The 20,959-nt window shown below is 36.9% G+C and overlaps 1 protein-coding gene across 6 annotated transcripts in view; it reads left to right on the top strand.

The window, feature by feature from the left end:
* Window positions 1-20,959, top strand: part of IMMP2L (inner mitochondrial membrane peptidase subunit 2) — a 487,361-nt gene that overhangs the window by 8,678 nt on the left and 457,724 nt on the right. For all 6 annotated transcript variants that reach the window (XM_074827518.1, XM_074827517.1, XM_074827519.1 and 3 more), the window contains exons 2-3: window positions 1,875-2,012; window positions 8,786-8,889. In XM_074827518.1, the coding sequence (XP_074683619.1) occupies window positions 1,878-2,012; window positions 8,786-8,889 (239 nt within the window). In that variant the 5' untranslated portion in view covers window positions 1,875-1,877. The remainder of the gene's footprint in view (window positions 1-1,874; window positions 2,013-8,785; window positions 8,890-20,959) is intronic.

The following is a 20,959-nucleotide window of genomic DNA, read 5'->3' as shown; positions in this document are numbered from 1 at the left end:
CTGTTTTTATGTGGAATAATTCTAAAGGTAAATCTGCTGATTGAGGTAATAGGCTCTTTTGGTGGATTGATTCTAGTAACAAGTTTTTAAATGATAAGCTGAAAGTAAAGCATTTTAACATTTGTCTTGAATTGATGAGGTTTTTATTCTGTTTCACAACCTATTTAAAATTCTTCATGAAAGCTGTTGATGCAAATAGAAAATGTTTTCATGAAATGTGCAGAAAGAACATATAATCAAATTACAAGCATTAAGTACCTTTAGACTTTTTACTAGTTAAACTTATGAGCAAGATTTATAGATGGTGGTGAAGTATTTCCATTTAGAAAAAAAAAAGATTTTAAAAAGTCTGAAGGTGAATGTCAAAAGTAATAGAAAAGATGTTCCTGTCTTTTAGAAGACAGATCTTGTCATTGCAAAGATATTAGTATCTATAAAGAATTTTAGTGAAGAATATGCTGATGGGTTACTTTGTAGACCCAGCTTTCCTCTCTTAAAGTGTAATGCTTTATGGAATTGAGAAGCTATATCTGTTGCAGAAATATTGCTTTGAGTACTGTTTAATCAGTGATCTGAATTTGTATTTTGCATACAAATAATCACTTCCATATTTCTGAAAATGCAACACAGAGAAAATGATTATATAGTGAGATTCTAAATATGCTGTTTGTGAAAGGATTGAATGAAACTGCATGTATCTATGTTTTGCATTACTTTGGTTGAAAAATAATTCTGTGTTCTTGAATATAGTCACACACTGAAAGACTCAAAAGTTCAAGTCACAGTCTGTTTTCTCCTTCTTTTACTATCTGTCAGAGTTAGGATGTGATAGAGGGAGCAGGGACTCCACAAACTGATCTTGTGTGGGGTCTACCAGGGATTCATTAGGTGGAAACAACAATGTAAATTGTATTTGCCAATAGGTGAAGGGCAGCATTTCTTATAATGAAACTGCGGTTACGTAAAGTAGTCTTGTACCTTTGCAGCAGTACCTGGATATTCAGCTTGCTTTTCAGAGGTATAACTAATACAATCAAATGATTTGTGTTTCAGTTTACTTTGTAGGTATTTTTAAAGAATGTTCAGGGCTAAATAAACAGATGGGATATAGCATAATAAATGGTGAGTTGGAGTGGTATAGTCCCATGTATCATTACTTAGGTGCTCAGTCTGCCAATACGCTTTTAACTTTCTGATGTAGTAGTGGACAAGGAGTCAGTGTGTTACTGTGTGTCCCTGTGATATGCATGATGATTTGAATTGATTTGACATGTTTGCAGTTACCACAAGTGTGGAAATGATGCATTTGTGCATTTTTATTTGTGAAAATATTTAATAAAGAAATTGTAATGTGTTGCAAATAGTCAGCTTTTCCTTACATAACACAGTCTGTCTTTGGGGATCACAAATTAATAATTATCAGTGTACGGAGAGAAAATTATTTACATAATTTTCATTGTAAACTCCAACTGAATGGTCTGTAATTGGTTATTTCAATCTAGTTGATTTTTTTTTTTTTTTAAAGAAACACATAATTAGATTTTGTCTGGTTACATCAGTTTGCTTCTTGCTTATCTGAACTGTTATCGAGTCATTTTTATCAAGTACTTCTGCTAGCACAGGATCACAAGAAGTGGTCACATTAGCTAAAGGGTAAATGTCAAGTATCAAGCTCTCTTCTGTAGAGTAGAGTTTTAAATTCTGATGAAGATTTCTGTTCTTTTTCATTCTCATGTGCACATTCCTTTTTTTTCACTGTAGATATTGGGAGAACCTAACAGATAATATAATTAATTTATTCCTGTTGAATTACTGCAATGTTGTTGTTACTTAAAATTTGTTTTATAACTTTTTTTTCTATTCGTATTTTTCAGATTATGGCACAGGCTCAAGGTTTGGGGAAGAGATACATTAAAGCCTTTTTTAAAGGTTTCTTTGTTGCTGTTCCGGTAACGGTGACTTTCTTGGATAGAGTTGCCTGTGTAGCAAGGGTGGAAGGAGCATCAATGCAGGTATTGCTGGAAATATCTTTTGTCTGTCAGGAAATTAAAAAGTCACTGTCCACTGACAATAGTAAGGTGGAAAAAAATCTTTTTCTCAATTGTTACTAAATGATCACATTGTAGTATGGAACAGTTTAATTTTGACTTTGCTAAACAAATACTTTTATGATGTAAAAAGAAAAGCTTTTGAGAACAAAACTTGCCAAAATTCTGTCTCAGTAAAAGGAAAATATATAGATGAGTAGTGATAAAGAGGTTTTTTTTTATATATATCTTCCTAGTCATTTAGAAATAAAGATTTGTTTTTTGAGCACCTTTTGTCTCTTGGGTTTGAATTGATGACTTACAAAGAGGTTTTATTAATTTTTACTAGCTGTATTATAGTAATTGCAAGGCAAAACCAGTTCTTGCTATACTTGCTCTTACTAATGAACAAGTATTGCACCATTTCAGTGAAGAATACTGAAAATGGTATGAATATAATATTAATACCTGTGCTTATCAGGACTCAAGTATCAGTTCACTGTTTTTACTTTGGTTATACTGAATACGGTGTAAGCAGATAAATATAAATAGGCTGTGTAACATTTAGAAGCTAAATAAATACTCATGATAGTGAAGAGCTACTTTGTTTCCTCTGTTACTGGGGCTTGAAAAATGTATGTTGTAATGTAGTTAGCCTATTTTTGTATGGTTACTTTGCATTTTAAGTCATATGCACTGTGTATTGCTGTACATCACCACTGAAAACTATAATTTATCTTGTTCCAATGTTGCAACATTCCCGTTAACAAAGCTAAGGATTTGATTCTCGAAGCCAAGCCCTCTTTTCTGATTATCTGAGTAAGCTCAGAACCTTCAAGAGAGGTTTCACAGCAATCAAGACCAGCTGCTGGAGTTTGAATTGTGCAGCATTCATGCAGTCAAAACCTGGGCTAGAACCTGGGCTTGCCTGATTTGTGTTTAATGCTATAAAAAGCATGAGGTGAGGAGGAGGGAATACAAGGTGGCATTGTGCCTTTTGTGTCAGTCTGTAGTCTGGTGTTTAACCTCTGTCAAGAAACCTCAGCTGGTCTAGAAGGCTCTCACCTCAAGAACAGGGACCAAAGTAAAATCATCATACTCCAGTAATTCTACAATCCAAGACCAGAAGTTAGAGGTGTAACATAAGTTATGTTTTCCCTTTTCATTAGTGTTATTCTGAATATCATTGATGACCAGTCAAAAGTAGGAGAATCTCAGGGTTTACAGTTGCAGAGCCAAAAATTAGCTCTCAAAAGGAGGAGAGGAGTGGAAAACTGGGAAAAACAGCTTCATTCTCTTTTTACTATCTTCAGACAGGAGAAATTGAAATATACCACAGCATCGAGTTAAGTACAAAATCAGCCAGATGAATACAACTCCCCCATTTTCCATCTCCCCATTTTTGCTTCTGTTGGGATCTAGAGCCATATGCAGCATTCAAGATGCAGATGTATCTTGGATTTTATGGTTTTGGTGGTTTTTTGAGGGTGTTGGTTGGCTAGTTTGGTTGTGTTGTTTTTTCCCTTGTTCCTGCTAGTGAGCATAACCTGAGCATTTAATTTTTGAGGGTTGGTTTTTTACCATGCCACATTGCCTTTCATTGTTTGGTCTCTTCTGTCTCTGACATAATGTTCTGTTTGACATCCATTCTTGTTTTGATAGTTTTATCTCAGTAGCTGGAAAGAAATTTTCTAGGTCTCCCTACTTCACAAGTCTGTTGAGCCCCTCTGGTCAAGACCTCAGTTTTCTGTTTCCTTTGAAGTTAAAGTCTCAAGTGTTAGGGAGTGCTCTGGTATTGTTCTGGCGTGTTGCTTCTGTACTCACTTGAAGGACATATAGTTAACTGTGGCTTATCCATGGAAGATTTGAAAAACACTACAGTTATTTGCTGAGATTTATTCAACCTGACAAAGAAGGATATGTGTTCTTCGTAGTGGCTAGGGAAAGCAATATATATTCACTGGGTGATTAAAATCTAAGCTTTTCCGCTGATATGTCTGTTGATTAAACATTCCCTCTGTTGATTGAAGTATGTGTAGCTGGAAAGCTGACACTTCTAATTTCACTGACATCGCAGTGTCTGTAAAATTATCTCTCTGGTTTTATTCTGGACTGTAGCACTGAAATAGAAGTTTTTTTTAAACTTCTGTGCATATGGATATTTTTCAGACTACAAAAAAAAAACTTCCTAGTGCTTTTAATAAGATACTAATTTCCTTGCCAAGATTTATTAGACGCCTAAGTCTAACAAGGACATAATTATAAGGAATGTATCCCTCTCTCTTGCACAGTAGGCTGAAAGAGTACTGGTCATTGTGTTGCGATTCTGTCTATTTGCTGTGTTCTCTGAAGAGTGATCTATGTTGAATGGATCTGAAAGCTATGGGTATGAGGGAGAGTGAAGTTCAGTCAGCATGTAGTCATGTATCCATCAATCGCATGCTTCCAGTGATATCTTATTGTCTCAATTTGAAGATATCATGGTATGATTCCCAATAATTTGTAATAGACCTCTAAAATGTCTAGCTGGCTTTGTGTACTCATCATTGTGGCTCCTGCTGAGCCTGAAATTAAAAGTTCTGACAAGAAGCAAGGAATAAATATCTCTGTGTCATGCTTGCTCTCCTACTCTCGTTCTCTCTTCCACGGTCTCTCCCTTCTCACTTTCTGCTTTTGTTTTGGACCAGCCTTACTGCTGCTTCATAGTTACTGACGATGGTAATACTTTTTGACACCCTGGCAAGCATGCTGAATAAAGGTTCTAATGAAAATACAAATTTTCTGATTTATTCCAAATCAATTACGACAGACTTCATGCATTTCATTGTCTCAAGCTGATCTTGTGTTTCTACAGTGCTTTCAGCCACCTGTCATAATTTTTTCACTTGCGCTGACTTCAGTATATATGAGTATTAACTCTAACCTATAGGGAATAACTGTGAACTATTGTAGTTTATAATTTTAACATTTTAAAATTGTTTCATTACCTTCTTTCTTCTTTCCAAAATTACTGTGGTTTTTTTTTTTTTTAATTCTCACATGAGGTGATTTTGTTGCTTAGGATTTTACAGACTAATGTGCTCATCTAGCATTTTGTTAATAGTGGGTTTCAAGTGAGTTGTAATCTGTTTACAACACTGAATGTAAGTGACACAACTGCTAATATGATTTCTAATTGGCTGTTGTGAATTTCTTGAGATTCTTTCTCTAATGCTAGTTGTGTACTTCAAAATGTTTGTTATCATATGGACATCTTGATATCCAGTTATGTTTTCTTCTATTGAGTTTCATTGCTTGTCTGGTATTACGAACTCTTCATACATAATGATGTGGAAAAGGGAATCCCCTATGGATATATACATTTGTAAATTCATTAAACCAAATGGACTGTTTTCAAGTGAGATGGAAGATGGGAGCATATGTGCAATTTGATATGCAAGTTCTATTGCAAACAGCTCAATACCAAGGATTATAGCAAGTGGCCTGACCAGCGATCTCTGACGAAGCACGCTTGTTTTGGCAGCAAACATTATTGAATGTTCTATTCCATTATGTATAATAGTAGTTGTAATTATTCTGTGGCAGTTTCTCCTAACTTTATTATTAGGATTACTGTACCTAAGCCTGTGAGCTCAAGTGAATATTCTTTCTGTTCCCCAAGCTATAAGCAAATAAGTGTGACCTTCTGGTATTCACTAGCAGCAGCATAACAACTATCAAGTTAATCATTATTTATAGTAAAAGGGCATGTTTTTACCCTCCTACTTATGGAACCTTGTGTCCTGTGAGGCTTCATCGTATGGCTGGGGATCTCAATTTGCATGCTTTTAGCATTAGATTAGTTAGTAATTGGAAAGAGTGAATGTTTTGTGACTTCTGCACCACAGTTCTAAATTAAGACCTATGTGTCTCATTTGTAGCAGGCTATTATGCCAAGAACTTGGGCAAACAACGCTTCAAGCTAGAGGAAGGAAGAAGCCCCTGTATTGTTTTGTTTCTGATAAAGAGCCCTTGTGAGCTTATTGTTCACTACTTTTTCAGAAGCTATGTTTTTGTTTTGCTAGACCTGAGACTTTATCACTAGTAAAAATGTCATGGGGAATAAGTTGTCTCTGAACACAGTGCACTAAATTCTTTCTATACTTTTTGTTGTGGAATCACAATGTATGTTATTGCTGAAGGATTTAGAGGATTTTTTTTTTTTTTAATGGAATAATGTAATTGTTGATGTAGAATGAAAGTTGTCTCATTCTAGTTTTCCTTACATTTGTTCTACCAAAATAGTATTTTTGTCTGTGCATTTTGAGTATGTCAGGTTGTTTTGTGGGAAAGAAAAAAAAATATTGTCATATTTCTCTCAAACAATTCTAATATGTAATGAGTTGGATAACCACTGTCAAAACCACATGAGCAATGTATTGTTAAAAATAGCCAGCAATGTGGTACTACATTTAGAGTGCTTTAAGTTAAAAAGATTATGCAATATCTAAATTTATTTAAACTCTAAAACATTTCCTTTGTTTAAATACAGGTAACAGTACGAGTCAGCTGGGATAATGCAACTAGGGCAATACTGTAACTACTTGATGTATTTCTCTGTAAGATGAAGTTGGTATAGATTTTGTTGAGAGGAAGTGTTTGGAACACTCTTGTAAATCTTTTCTAAATATCAGCTGTGAAATACATTGTCTTTTGGAGCAGTGGGTTTAAAATTTCCATTTGTTTTTGACCTTCTCTTCCAGCCTTCTAAGGTAGATACTTTTGAGTACCAAGCAGTTTAATTTGTCAGAATATACCATATGTATGATTCCTGCTTTGTAAGATCGGCCTCTTTGCTTTGTATTTAGTACCATTGTTAGCTTCTGACCCATATGTGCCTGCATTTGGTAAAACAAGTATGACTCTGAATTGTTTGTGAATTTGTATGTAAAGATACTATTAGTGGAAGACGCTATGAAGGTAGAAAATAATTCTGCAAAAATCCTGATTAAAAAAATAATAATCAAATATCTGCTAATTAGCTCCTGTTTTTTAAAATTTATCTGGCTCTTGCAGTGACTAGTCTCTAGTAGATAAAATAGCAATGAGTGTTAATATACTTATAGCTTAGACTCGGACTGTATCTCTGTGGATATTAAGGTGATCTTTGATCTGCAGACTTGCTTGACTAGAAATTTGCCCTGTAGTAACTAGCCTTGTTCGCTGTTTAACTAAACAAATCGTGTTATTTCCCCCCCTCGCGCCCCTGTCATATTTATTCTTTTGACCTATCATATTGCTTACAGTTCATGTGAATTATACCTACTCAGGACCCCAGCACATCGGTACTTCTTGCACATTGAAAAGCTAGTTTTCACAAGTCCCATTGGTCTTTATCAACCAGTCTGGTTAGCAAAGAAAAGATGAATGAGGAAACTGTAGTAATGAGAAATCAGCACTTTTAAATCACTTCTGAAGTTAAAAATAAATACTAAGTATCCATCCTGGTTTGGGAGCATAGTTTTATTGACTAAAAATACAATGATATTTAACACTGTGTAATTGTATTCAGAGCAGTTAATTTCAGTCCTGCACTCCAGTTGGTTTGCTCATCAAAGGTACATTCAGTGTGGGGAGGGTAATCTCAGCAGTGAAAGTCTGGTGGTGCATGTGGAAGGCCATGTTGGACTGTAATGTGAACGCTGAAAACCTCTTCTACAAAAAAAAAAATCAAATTTTAGCAAATATTGCAGCTATCATACCTATAAATGAGGGGCTGACTAGTCTCAATGCTCTGCTTTATTACATATGTCACCTAAGTCCAGAGTTTAAATTACAGGTCATCTGCTGGCCAATTTGGAGATACCATAATTGTATCTGAAGAGTCTGAAAGAGCTTGTTGAGAAATAAGCTATCAAAAGACTAGCCTGGATTACTCTTAAATACTTTGTCAGGTAAAAAGAGTATTTGTATTGAAATAACTCCTGCAGAAATCTATGAGGATACTATTGTGATGGGCTACTTCCTTCCTTTGCTGTTTCTGATGGCTTAACTCAGAGCCAGCATTGATCAGGTACCCTGATTTGTACCATGTCACACAAAATAATTATGTATGGTTCTATGTACCTCCTAATACTCTGTACTAATTAATTACTTGGATATTTTAATGTTGAGGTTATTGAACAGTCTCATTTCACTGTATGGTTCTGTGAGAGTTCAAGCTTCTTTGTATCCTGGTATGGAAGCCCCACATTTACTGGCAGTGGCAGTATATTCTGTAGGTGTAGGGTTTGTTTTCTCCCTTTGCAAAGGGTACTGAAATTAGTATTGTTACAAGTTTGTATTTAATTTTTAGTGTGTTATGCTTGTATAAGTAGTAAGATGCTTGTGGAAAATTTACTTTTTCTGGGAATTAGTGTTCTTGGTTCTCCTTCATTTTTAATATTAAATGATATACAGTGAAGGCAATCACTTTTTTTCATCAGGCTTGTCATAAGTATGTATCCTGTGTAATTTAATTTGCATGCAGTAGTACATTGAAAGATGTGAACTACAGTTTGTCATAAATTAATGATGTGTAACATGACATTTAATAAAGAAACATATTTCCCAGAATACAAGAGATTCTTGGTCCTCTTATAGTAAGTGGGTACATTGTTACTGATTTTAATGGTTTTCACCTGTTGAGGGAATGAGAGTTAGGTGGAAGATTAATAGAGGAAATGTAGATCTAAAGCTGGGTTTTTTTTTTTTTTTTTTTGTCCCCCTTCCCCTCTCAGCCTTCTTTGAATCCTGGGGGAAGACAAGCATCTGATGTAGTGCTCTTGAACCAGTGGAGCATTCGAAATTATGATGTACAACGTGGGGACATTGTGTCATTGGTGTAAGTAATTTTGCATACATTTCAATACATGCTTATATAAATGTTGATCTCTCAGTATTTCATATTTAATCTAGAATACTGTAAGTATATATATGAATAAGGAACATAAAAATTTTAACAATGCATTATTGTTATTCCTAGAATCAGTTTTCAAAACTCAGATGTTCAAAGAATGCATTACCAAGTTTTTACTTGAAAGGAATGCAGTGTAAGATATTATGTGATACAGGATATATGTGTACCAAAACTGCCAAGAAAAAAGAGCTGTGAGATAAAGAGAGAAAATAGATAAAGTGTTATGTGGCTATGCAACCATATTTGTGAGAAAAATAGTGTTTCTTTACCAATTAATATTAACTTTTGTTTTCCCCTGGAGAAATATGACTACTGACTAAATTTTTAAATAAGATCACAAGAATTCAACTGTCTCTATAAAGGACAAATGTAGCAAAAAAAAAAAAAAAAAGTTTTACAAATATAATGGGGAGGTCTATGTATCAAGCCAAAAGGTGGCAGTGTTTCACTGTTGGAAATATTCGAGACCAGTAGAGGACAGAAACTCCATTTTAGCCTTAATGTAATATAGAAATGGAATGTCAAAATGTGTATAACTGACACAATGATATAATACATACTCATACTACATGCTTGGATAGTTTAATCTTAAGGTTTTACTTTCGTAAGTGAAACGCACAATACGTAAATTGTAACAGAACTGTCTGGAAGCTATGTTGTCTGGCTTCCTTTTTGTCATATCTCTCTTCTAATTGTCCTGTGTTTTTCTCTACCTCTTCACTGTAGTGGTAATTTGTATTACCTGTACAGTTTTCACTACCAGCTCTTAAAGCAAACTTTCTTATGTAGCCTTCTTTTGTTAGAAACTTAAAATTTACTTTATGGTCTGTCTTACTGTCTGGCATGTAAGATTTTCTGTAAATGGTCTAGCTACAAATATGAATTTATTCATGTTTGCAACACCTGATATTGCAAAATGACTCCAATTTCAGGTCACTTAATCACTGCTTGTAAAATCTGATTCTGCCTGTGTGCATCCCTCAGCCCAAGTCATGCTCTGGTGACTGTTAAAACAGTGAATGTAACTGATTAGTAATTAATAGACTGAACAGAAGGTGAGCATGTCTGATCAGAAAACAGTATGAATAGTTTAATTCTTATTGTACTTCTTGAAGGTTTGTGGTACCATCTGAACCATCTGCATTAATTGCTTTCACTTTGCTGTTTGTTTGGGCACGATAGCTAATATTTTAGATGCTGTTGGTTTTTTGTATGTTTTGAAAATTTTGCCTGTTACTGGTGGAGCTTATGTACACCCACATGGAAGAAGTCATGTTGTATTTATGCACTGTATTAAGGTTTTTCTTAATCTTTGGGGAAGTACACTGAATAATCAGACTAGAGAATTCAAAAAGTGCTTTAAGAACTAACAAAGGAAGTTAATGGAAAAATTAATCAGTTGAATAGTTTTTATATGAAAATATTGAAGGATATTTTATATATCGGTAACAACTTTTAAGTTGTTAAGTACTTCATGATATGGGTTCATTAGAAGCAGCTTTGACCTACTAGCTTATTGTGATGTAAAGTTTTTAATTGTGTTGTAAAGACTTGCAGGATATAGTGTCTAGATGTGATTTTGTATCCATGTGAGTTGTTTGAGACGACTTTTGGTACATGAAACTTTAATTGTGTAAAAGGTTAACATTTTTATCCTTTTCATTTCAATGGTTTACCTATGATTTCTATAACTCACTAGTGAATAGATATCCTATGTATACACATGAATTTTACTTGGTGGCCCTCAGAGGATTTGGCTGATTGAAGTGAGGCATGAACAGGGAAAATCAGTCTCCCATCAGCTGCTGCTTTTTCTGTTCCTGTCAGAAATTCAGATAAGAAAGTACTGGTCTGACTGAGATAGGCAGATGGATATGTAAACCTTCTTTCATATCCTACTTTGATTAACATTTATCCACTGTCTCCTCTTTGCTGAGTCATAGTAGAAAATAGCTATGAGGTTGTGGGAGGGTGGTGTTTTGCAGAGCAAGAGCTGAGGTCAGATATTCCTTCATGGCAGTTTGACCAGGGCCATCCAAGCTCTTTTCTTTCTTCATACCATCAGAAATACTGTGCCATTCTGGATGGATGCTGTTTCTATCATAGTTCTTAAAAAGGATTGTTGAGATCCCATCTGGCAAAGTCCAGTTGGCCAACAGCCAGACCTTGGAGCAAAGAGATGAGTTAGTCTTGGTAGCCCTGGATGCCCCAAGAGAGGATCAATCAGCCTGTGATTATGCTTGTGATACTGCTTGCAGATCCAAAAGTTTTTCCTCTCTCATCTAATCTAGTTCTTGACAAACACATATATGTATTTGATATTCGCTGACTTTGATTATAACTGAGCGCCCTGTCCCCAGGCACTTGGTGGTGTTTATGTGTTGTTAAGGTATTAAATGAAGAGTGCATGTTTATGGAAACATGTCATGTGTCTCTGTCATCCCTGTCTCTGCATCTGATGTAGATGTAACTATGCATCACAACCACAACTGTGAAATTAGCCACTCTGTGTGCACACATGTGCATATACCTGGTTTTAGACATGACATTTAAATGGCATCAGTCCTTCGAAGTATGATATTAGTCAGATAAAACCAATGGAGTGAATAAGTTGGTAGCAAAGAACAATTTGTTTACTGCAGTTTAGTGTTTTACAAATAGTTAAATCTTACCTCGGCTTTTTAGAAGATGTTTTCAGTTAACTTTTTCCTTTTAGCTCAAATTCATGTTTATTGGTACCAGAATTGAGAGACCTCAGTGTTAGATATTATAAATTTTGAACTCACAATTGAGAACTAAGGGAAATTAATATCATCCTTAATTTGATCACTTGCTTGAGTGCTTAATTTAGATACTGCTATATTACTGGGACTTAATAAATTAAAAAATCAAAACAGGAATATTTTTTCAATAAATTAAATAATTTCAATTATTATATGTTCCTGAATAGTAATTTTGCATCTCTTAATAGACTTCTTTTTGCATATTTTTATTTTCTTTGTTTTGGAAATGCATTTATTTCTCTTCAAAGAGAGAACATAGTCATGTGGCACATAGGGTCATCTTTAAAAGATAAATTCATGCATATTTTTGCCATGCAGACCTTGGTCTTTCAATAACTTTTGTGGTGAAGCAGGCATCTTCTTTTGTAAGAGCTCTGCTGTGGTAGATACCAACAGTTATGTAGAGCTTTATCAGGTGTTGCAGAATGAGTTATAAGGTGAGTAGCCTTGTCCCAGCTGGTTTTACTCTGTACAGTTTGTGTGCCAACAGCATTGTAGCTGTAGCCGTGTGCATCACAGTGTGGGCTGTACAGCTCATGCAGGTCCTTGGGAATATATGCTGCAACTCCACTACCTGGTACTAATGGAGATAGTGTTCTCCTATTGCATATTAATGGACATTTTTGCCAACTTACCTATATGTAATTTGGTTTCTACTGTGTACAAATCCAGGCACTGTTATAAAAAGATGTTGCCAAAGAGTGATTTATAGCTCTAGAATTCATTTTTCTTGTCTCCACTGAAAACCTTATCCTGATTGTGAAATTGTGCCCTCTTTTTATTCCAAAATTTGTCTCAATGTAGAAAAAAATCGTTCGAACATGTAGAAGATTGCAAAATCAGCATGTGGATGTAGAATAGGTGTTCAATATGACAAAATTTAAGTAAGCCTTTGAAATGAAGACACAACAGTATTAATTCAGATATTTAAAATGTTTTTTAGATAAAACAAAGTTTGGAAACTGTCTTGTTCTTTACTTGGTTAATAGATTTTTAACAGAGGCTTTAACAATGACTGCAGTGTAAATAGGGTTGTTAGATTTTGAATGATGAAATTTCAAGGTTGTAAATATTCACAGATTCTAATTTTAGCCTTTGGAGGTTGTGTTACTTCTGTAATAGAAGACACTCCAAGGTGTGTCTGAGAGCAGGAACTGACTTGCTTGGTAGGTTGCTAGGTGTCCCTCCATTTCTAATTTAGAACATGTGCTTTTGTGTTAAATAAAAATAGCTATGCTAATTTAATCTGTGAAAAGATTGAGAACCAATGCTGTTTGTTCTGTACATTCTGAATGGTAACATGCTTCTAAAGTTTTGAACTACAATAGCTAAATGAAAATGGGCAGTATATTTAAAAACATGTTTTTAAAGGTCAGCTGTAATAAAAAGGAAATAAATGTATGTTTTGTCAGCTTCTTGTAAGTTCTTGTATAGAAGCATAATTACTTTAAGTACAAACCCAACTCTTTACATAGAAAATTCCTTGACATTTAAAAAAAAACCCCTTCCTATCTTCTGTTTTGATAAATAATAGTAAGTGGTTTCTGTCACTGCTTCCTCTGACTGTAAGATTATGTTCAGGCCTTTCAGCCTGTGTAAGGACATGTGTGTTTGAGCTCTGAAAAATTCAGTGCAAATGAACATTCTGGAGGTACTGCACGTGAGGTTGTCTGCGGCGGTGTCTGTCACTGACATATGTTCAGAAATGAGACTCGGAAAAGATAGTTGCCATGATGATTTTATGTGATGGTTCAACAAGTTTCAGCCTATTCACACAAACCTGAAAAATCCAAATTTTGAAGGAATATGGTCCTGCTCAGTTGATAGAAACAAAAGAGTTCTCAAATGGTGCAAAGTGAATACACACTATTCATAAAATACCACTAAATGGAATTTCATTAATAAGACTAGCCTAGTGAAATAAGAATCAGGAATAAGGTATTTATTGAAGGAACTGCCTTGATTTTGAATCAGTAGTTGTAATTATGAAAAGACTTTCTACTAAATTCTGATAGATGTAACATGAACGGATATTTAATGGTTCTTGCATTATTTTTAAGAAAGCTTCTTTCCGACGAAAATACTGAACAACTTTTTAAGAATACCTCTGCTTGACCTTCTTAAATCTTCCAATTTCTATTCTATTTTTGTTTGTACTTAAGTCCCTCTACCAAGTCATCTGTCTTCTGGCAGGTAGGACACTGCAAAGGAGGTTGTGTTGACATAGAAGCTAAATAATCACTTTAGTTTCTGTGCCTCAGTGACCTCAGAAAATCTTTTCCTATTCTGTTCTTTTAGCTGGGAAAAAGACCCCTGATGTCTTTTCCTGATAAAAATCAAATATGTAATTCTGCTTGTATTATCTGTGTTGTAATCTATTCTTAGAGTAGATACTGTACTATATATGAGTCTGTTAGTACTGTTGGTGAAAGAAAGACTTGCCTCTTGTATTTATGAAGTAAGTAAAATCCATTTTCTAAAGAAGGTTTTCAGATACTGTACATGATCCCCAATTTTATTATGAAGTGCTCAGGACAGGTTTAAGTAGGCAATTGTAATACTGTGGCAACTGAGCAGTTGTGGGGGAAAGAAGTTCTTAAAGTTATGGTTACTTAAAGTCTGTGGATATGGGTAGGAAGTTTACAAGATTTGATTGCAAGAATCATTGCTGGAGAAAGTCTGGCTAGAATCTTTAGGCCAAAAAGTAACATACATGGATGTTAAGGCTTTACATATTCTTTAGTGGTCAAATTGCAATTTGGAGAATTGAAAATAAGTATATATTCTTTTCAGAAAAGTTAATGATGTGAAAGTCAGTTAGATGGCCTAGGCCATTTGTGAAAGAGGTGTTAGCTGAGAGAACTACTGTATAGTTGTAAGTGGTGCCAGTGAGAACTTCATATTCTGGTTGATTTTGATTGTATCGGCCTTGTTATTGAGTTAAGTACCTTGCTATTGAATTAAGAAACAAATTGTTGCTTGTTGAATATTTGAGTATCCATTAGAATACTACATTGCAAGTTTACCACTTCATTGATTACCAAGTTAAGCCGATTGGACAAAAGCGAACATTAAGCTTACGTATGTTAAGCTAATATAAACCAGAATGTGGCCAACTGGTAATTAAAGAAGAAGAAATTGTCATTCTGTCACAGCAGCATATGTCAGATAAAATTATTAAATCTACATCAGGTACTTGATAGGATGTAAGTGCATCTAGAACTTTGCTACTGTTACAACCCAGACTGGGAGCCCAGAGCGTTGTAAAAGTTTCGTGATCCCCTTGGGTTAAATTAAGGTGAAACGACACCAAATGACCTGTTAAAATGTTTTACTTGCATAGAAACAACTTAAATTTGGAAAAGGATAATAAGCTATGTGGCTTCTTATTGATAAGATTGATAAAGAATCTTATCAATATTCAAAATTTCTCTTACTGATAAAGAAAGAAAAGAAAGGAAAGAAAAGGAAGGGAAGGGAGAGAAAGAGAGTTAGAGAATCTGGATCACCACTCCAGGTTCCAGCATTGTCTTAGGTCTGGTAATCTTGGTGGTGGGTGCATACCCAGCAAAGTTTTCTGTTGTCTTTTTAAGTTCATCTTATTGGCTGATTTGCATATTAGACAAAGAGAGGCAGGTATTCCATGGACTCATTTGCATGAGAGGTGAGGAAAAGGTGGAATCATGGGTTCTGTGCATGTGTCGAGGGGAAAAGGGGTACGTTAACCCTTTTGTCCAATTAAGTCAGTGGCCTTCCATCTCCCCCTACCACCTTTAGCTATTCCTCACTTTTTGCTTCTTGGGCAATTATCCAGCCTCTAGCTCCATCTGGTGCGGGGTGATTTTTCTCTCTTATAAGTCTTTTAGCTCTTCTTCAAGGTTATAGTGATAAATTAAAGTGTAGGCATTAACCCGAACATACAGTTTTACTCAGTCTATGTCTTCCCTCTTTGAGGCTTATCTAGGGAATTTGGCTATACAACTTCAAGGGAGTGGAGCCATGCACCCTTCGATACACTCTGTGCTTCCCTAGGCAGATAATTAATTCCTTAGGCTAAGCACAAAGGCCACAATTTGTCCTTGAGGCTTCTGTGTTGATGAATGTTTGAGGCATTAACTCCTTCAGTTCCTCACACCACCCTGTGACTCAAACATTCAGCAAAACTTCCCCATTGCCAAGGGTGGTAATCTGGACATATCGAACAGAAGGAGAAAGAGAGGAAACAATACAAGAGATCATACATTTCACTATAGCAATATTTATCCTAACTGCAAAAAATACCGACAAAATCATAAATCCAATGTTTACAAGCCATCTTCCCCACCATCCAAAAAATGTTGTGACCACCACTGCTTACAATATCTTTTCATTTTTTTTCTTTAGAGGATCTCCTCCAAACTTTTTCCAGTTTTTCAAAATACACCCCAGGGGGTGCAAGGAGGAGTCATGGGAGAGGATGCTGCACCCATCTTTGTTTACCAAATTATATTATCCAATTACCTTACCCTTATTGGTCATTTGATTACAGGATGTGTTTTGATTTAGGTATCCAAAATTAGGATAACCTCAACAAGTGCACGTGTCTTGAGTAAAAGTTCTTAACAATTTACAACTAATTATACTCATGGGGTAGGGGATTTATTTCTCAGACAAACCAAGTTTCCAGTGGGTTGCCTGCACCACTGGTAAAATTTAATTGGGTTGTATACTTAAAGGAGACACATTGTATTCTGGTATCCTTTCAAAATCTTCTTTGCTCTACTCCCATTCCCAACACTCACTTTTCCATAAGTCATGAGATTGAAGGTTTCCTCCTTGGGGAAGAAGAAAAATCTCTGAATTGTCAGATGGAGTTTTTAGAGCTGTGAAAAGGTCCCCTGGAGGCAATGTTCCGGAAGCAATTTGGTCTGCATGAAATATTACCAGAGACAAGACTCCTTTTAACAAGATTGGTGATGTTTAGATTAATGAGGCCGAATTGAATTCCATCATCAACAGATTTTGGTAATGCTATACAAACACCTTGATGGGTATTATCCCAAATGTGCGTGAAACCTTGAATCAAATTCCAGGCTAAATTTCACAGAATCACTCAGGTTGGAAAAGACCCTTGGGATCATCAAGTCCAACCATCAGCCCTCCTCCACAAGTTCTCCCCTACACCATATCCCCCAACATCACATCCAAACGACCCTTAAACACATCCAGGGATGGTGACTCCACCACCTCCCTGGGCAGCCTATTCCACTGTCTGACCACTCTTTCTGTGAAAAAGTTTTTCTTAATGTCCAGTCTAAACCTCCCCTGTTGGAGTTTAAAGCCATTCCCTCTTTTCCCTCTTGTTCTATCGCTAATTACCTGTGAGAAGAGACCAGCACCAATCTCTCTACAATGTCCTTTCAGGTAGTTGTAGAGAGTGATGAGGTCTCCCCTTAGCTTTTTCTTCCTCAAGCTAAACAGTCCCAGATCCTTCAATTGCTCCTCATAGGATTTGTTCTCCAGGCCCTTCACCAGCTTTGCTGCCCTCCTCTGCACTCGCTCCAGCACCTCGATATCTCTCTCGTATTGAGGTGCCCAAAACTGGACACAATACTCCAGGTGTGGCCTCACCAGTGCAGAGTACAGGGGGACTATCACCTCCCTACTTCTGCTGGTCACACTATTTCTAATACAAGCCAGGATGCCGTTGGCTTTCTTGGCCACCTGGGCACACTGCCAGCTCATGTTCAGCTGCTTGTCAATTAGAGCCCCCAGATCCTTCTCTTCCAGACAGCTCTCCAGCCACACCTCCCCAAGCCTGTAGCGATGCATGGGGTTGTTGTGGCCCAAGTGCAGGACCTGTCACTTGGCCTTGTTGAAGCTCGTCCCGTTGACGTTGGCCCACCGATCCAATCTATCCAAGTCTCTCTGTAGAGCCTCCCTATCTTCATGCAGATCGACAGTCCCGCTTAACTTGGTGTCATCTGTGAACTTACTGATGATACACTCTATGTCCTTATCAAGATCATCAATAAAGATGTTGAACAGAAATGGTCCCAACACCGAGCCCTGAGGAACACCACTTGTGACCGGCCGCCAGCTGGATTTAGCTCTCTGGGACTGTCCATCCAGCCAGTGCTTGATCCAGCAGACCGTTCGCTCATCCAGGCCATGGGCAGCCAGTTTTTCTGTGAGAATCCTATGGGGAACTGTGTTGAATGCTTTTTGAAAATCCAGGTAGATAATATCGACAGCTTTTCCCTCGTCCAGTAGTCGGGTCATTTTGTCACAGAAGGAGATCAGGTTTGTCAAGCAGGACCTGCCTTTCCTAAACCCATGCTGACTGGGCCTGTTCCCCTGGTTGTCCATTATATGACTTTTAATGGCACTCAAGATGATCTGCTCCATGACCTTCCCTGGCACCGAGGTCAGACTGACAGGTCTATAGATTCCTGGATCCTCCTTCCTGCCTCTCTTATAGATGGGTGTCACATTTGCCACCCTCCAGTCCAATGGGACCTCCCCAGTTAGCCATGACTTCAGGTAAATCATGCAAAGCAGCTTGGCGAGCACATCTGCCAACTCTTTCAGCATCCTTGGGTGTAACCCATCCGGTCCCACAGACCTGTGTGCATCCAAGTGGTGTAGCAGGTCTCTGACCACTTCCTCTTTAATTGTGATAACCTCATTCTGGTTCCCCTCCCCATCTCCCAGCTCATGAGGCTGGGTGTCCAGGGAACAGCCAGTTCCAATGCTAAAGACTGAGGCAAAGTAGACGTTGAGCACCTCAGCCTTTTCCTCATCCTTAGTTACCATGTTTCCCTCTGCATCCAATAAAGGAGGGAGATTTTCCCTAATCCTCCTTTTGTTGTTAATGAATTTATAGAAATGTTTTTTTATTATCCTTAACAGCTGTAGCCAGGTTGACCTCTTCCTGTGCTTTGGCTCTCCTAATGTTCTCCCTGCATAACTTCACTACATCTTTATAGTCTTCATGAAAGACCTGCCCCCTCTTCCAAAGGTCATAGATTCTCCTTTTGGTCTTGAGATCCAGCCAAAGGTCCCTGTTTAGCCAGGCCGGTCTCCTTCCCCTCCTGCTTGTTTTTTGGCATGCGGGAACAGCCTGCTCCTGTGCCTTTAAGACTTCTCTCTTGAAGTGTGTCCAGCCTTCCTGGACTCCCATATCCTTCAGGGAAGCCTGCCAAGGGATTTTGCTAATCAGTCTTTTGAACAGGTCAGAGTTTGCCCTCCGGAAGTCTAAGGTGGCAGTTTTACTAACCCCTCCCTTTGTTTCTCCACGATCGAAAACTCAATCATCTCATGATCACTGCACCCTAGATGGCCTCCAAACTTTACTGTGGAGAATCCTTTCACTGTCCTCTAATGGAAAGGATGAGGATCAGGGAGAAGGATCTCCAAAACATCTTTCCCTATAATAACAGACAACAATGACAAGTAACAATAAACCGATAGTGCGAATAACAATTGATATAGTCAAGGCTAACATGGATCCCTCACCATCCTTCTCTATTTTTCTCTAATTCTACAAAGCACAAATACAAAGCATACGTAAGTTAAAATGAGAGTATTAACATATACGCAAGGAGACAAAGAAGTTTCTGTGACAGATGTGCAAAATACATAAAATTACAGAACACATTAGAAGGATGGAACAATCCATCTGGTGTTGATTCTGTGTCTTTTTCCATGGGCATTGGTGGCTACCCAGGCCTATAAATCGAGTGGTGTCTTCAGGGTTAAGGGTACCTCCCCCACTGTCAGGAGGTCCACTGAAACTGGTTGATGTAGCAGATGTGAAGAGTCTTTCTGGTCTTTTTCTCCAAGAAGAGAGGGAGGTCTGGGGCAAAATGTGGTGAGTCTGGGGCACCCATTTGTTCCCTAGCAACTATTTACTTTGGCAGCTGCATCAGGGAGCTCTTACAGTGGCTGAAGGGTACAACTTGGAAAAACTATAAATCACTATTACCGTGTCTTTTGCTGTATTTTTTTTTGTTCTTCATATAATCTTTGATTTTAATTTAAAATGCAGCATTGAGGGGCTTGACAAAAATAATTAAAATTGGATGCCTGGTCTGTGATATTTGGTTGAATTTACTGTTGAGATAAATAGCATAAAATTTCACTAAGACATATTTTAATGAAAGTGGAGGGAAATTACGATCTTGCCAACCTCAGTACCGATTCAGTAACATCAAGATTAAAGCTGTTCTATGCAGGATCACCTCCAGATCTGTACTTCTTAAGTATTTTGTTTCTTGGCCCATCTGTAATTACACTGGAATAACTCTGGGTTATGATTATGTTGCAACTCAGCCAGATTAGGATGTGAATAATAAAATAAATAAGATAAAAACAAGTTACATTCGAAGTTTCATCCAAATATATATAGGTCTGATTCTTTAGAAAGCAAGAAAGGAGAAAAACTGATTCTGTTATGATCTTTAAATTGTAAGATGATCAGATAAGGTGTTAGCAGCTAATTAATATATAAGGAGGACCTGTGTTCTGCTGAAGGAGGACTGTTAACAGTAATTTTCAATCTCAAACCAAAATTAATTTATTTATTCATATGATTCAATTATTTTTACTTCACTTTTTAGTGACCAGGCATATGAAGAAGAGAAGGGGGGAAAAAAACCCTATTCTGACAATTGAAATAATTTTTACCTGCCTCAATTCAATAGAAGAGGGAGCAGCATAGAATAGGTTTTTCTACTGTCCTTGATGATGGGCAGTCATAGTGTGTTGGAGATCCTGGGTCTAAGTGGACAGCTTGCAGAAATTACAGCCAGGCTTTGACTGGCTGGAAAGCTGTCTCTGATCCTGTAGCTCTCTGCCTTACAGTGTGATGGCTGGCTGCCCTGTGAAGGTCATGTTGAGCAAAAGGAGCTTGAAACCTGCCTTGGTTTAGAAAATTGTCACTTTTACCTTTTGAAATATTTATAATTTAGATGCTAGGAACTTGCTTTACTTTCAGCAGAATCTGGTGATATAAATGCCTGCTGTGATGTATTTACAGAAAGGTATCTATATTTTTCCTAAACTTTTTTTTTCCTTTAACTTAAAAAAAAATTGACAACTCAGATAAGGAAATATTTGATATATTTTTTTCTCAGTACATTTCCAGCTGCTGCGAAGTAATTACTGGTTATTTATGACTGGCATTGTTCGTAGGTACCCAGAGCTAGGAAGGGTTTTTCCAAGTCAGTGAA

The sequence above is a fragment of the Strix aluco genome, chromosome 5 (assembly GCF_031877795.1).
Source record: "Strix aluco isolate bStrAlu1 chromosome 5, bStrAlu1.hap1, whole genome shotgun sequence".
In the NCBI taxonomy this organism is placed as follows: Eukaryota; Metazoa; Chordata; class Aves; order Strigiformes; family Strigidae; genus Strix; species Strix aluco.
The sequence above is the reverse complement of the archived record's forward strand: the minus strand, read 5'-3'. Positions and strand labels throughout refer to the sequence as shown.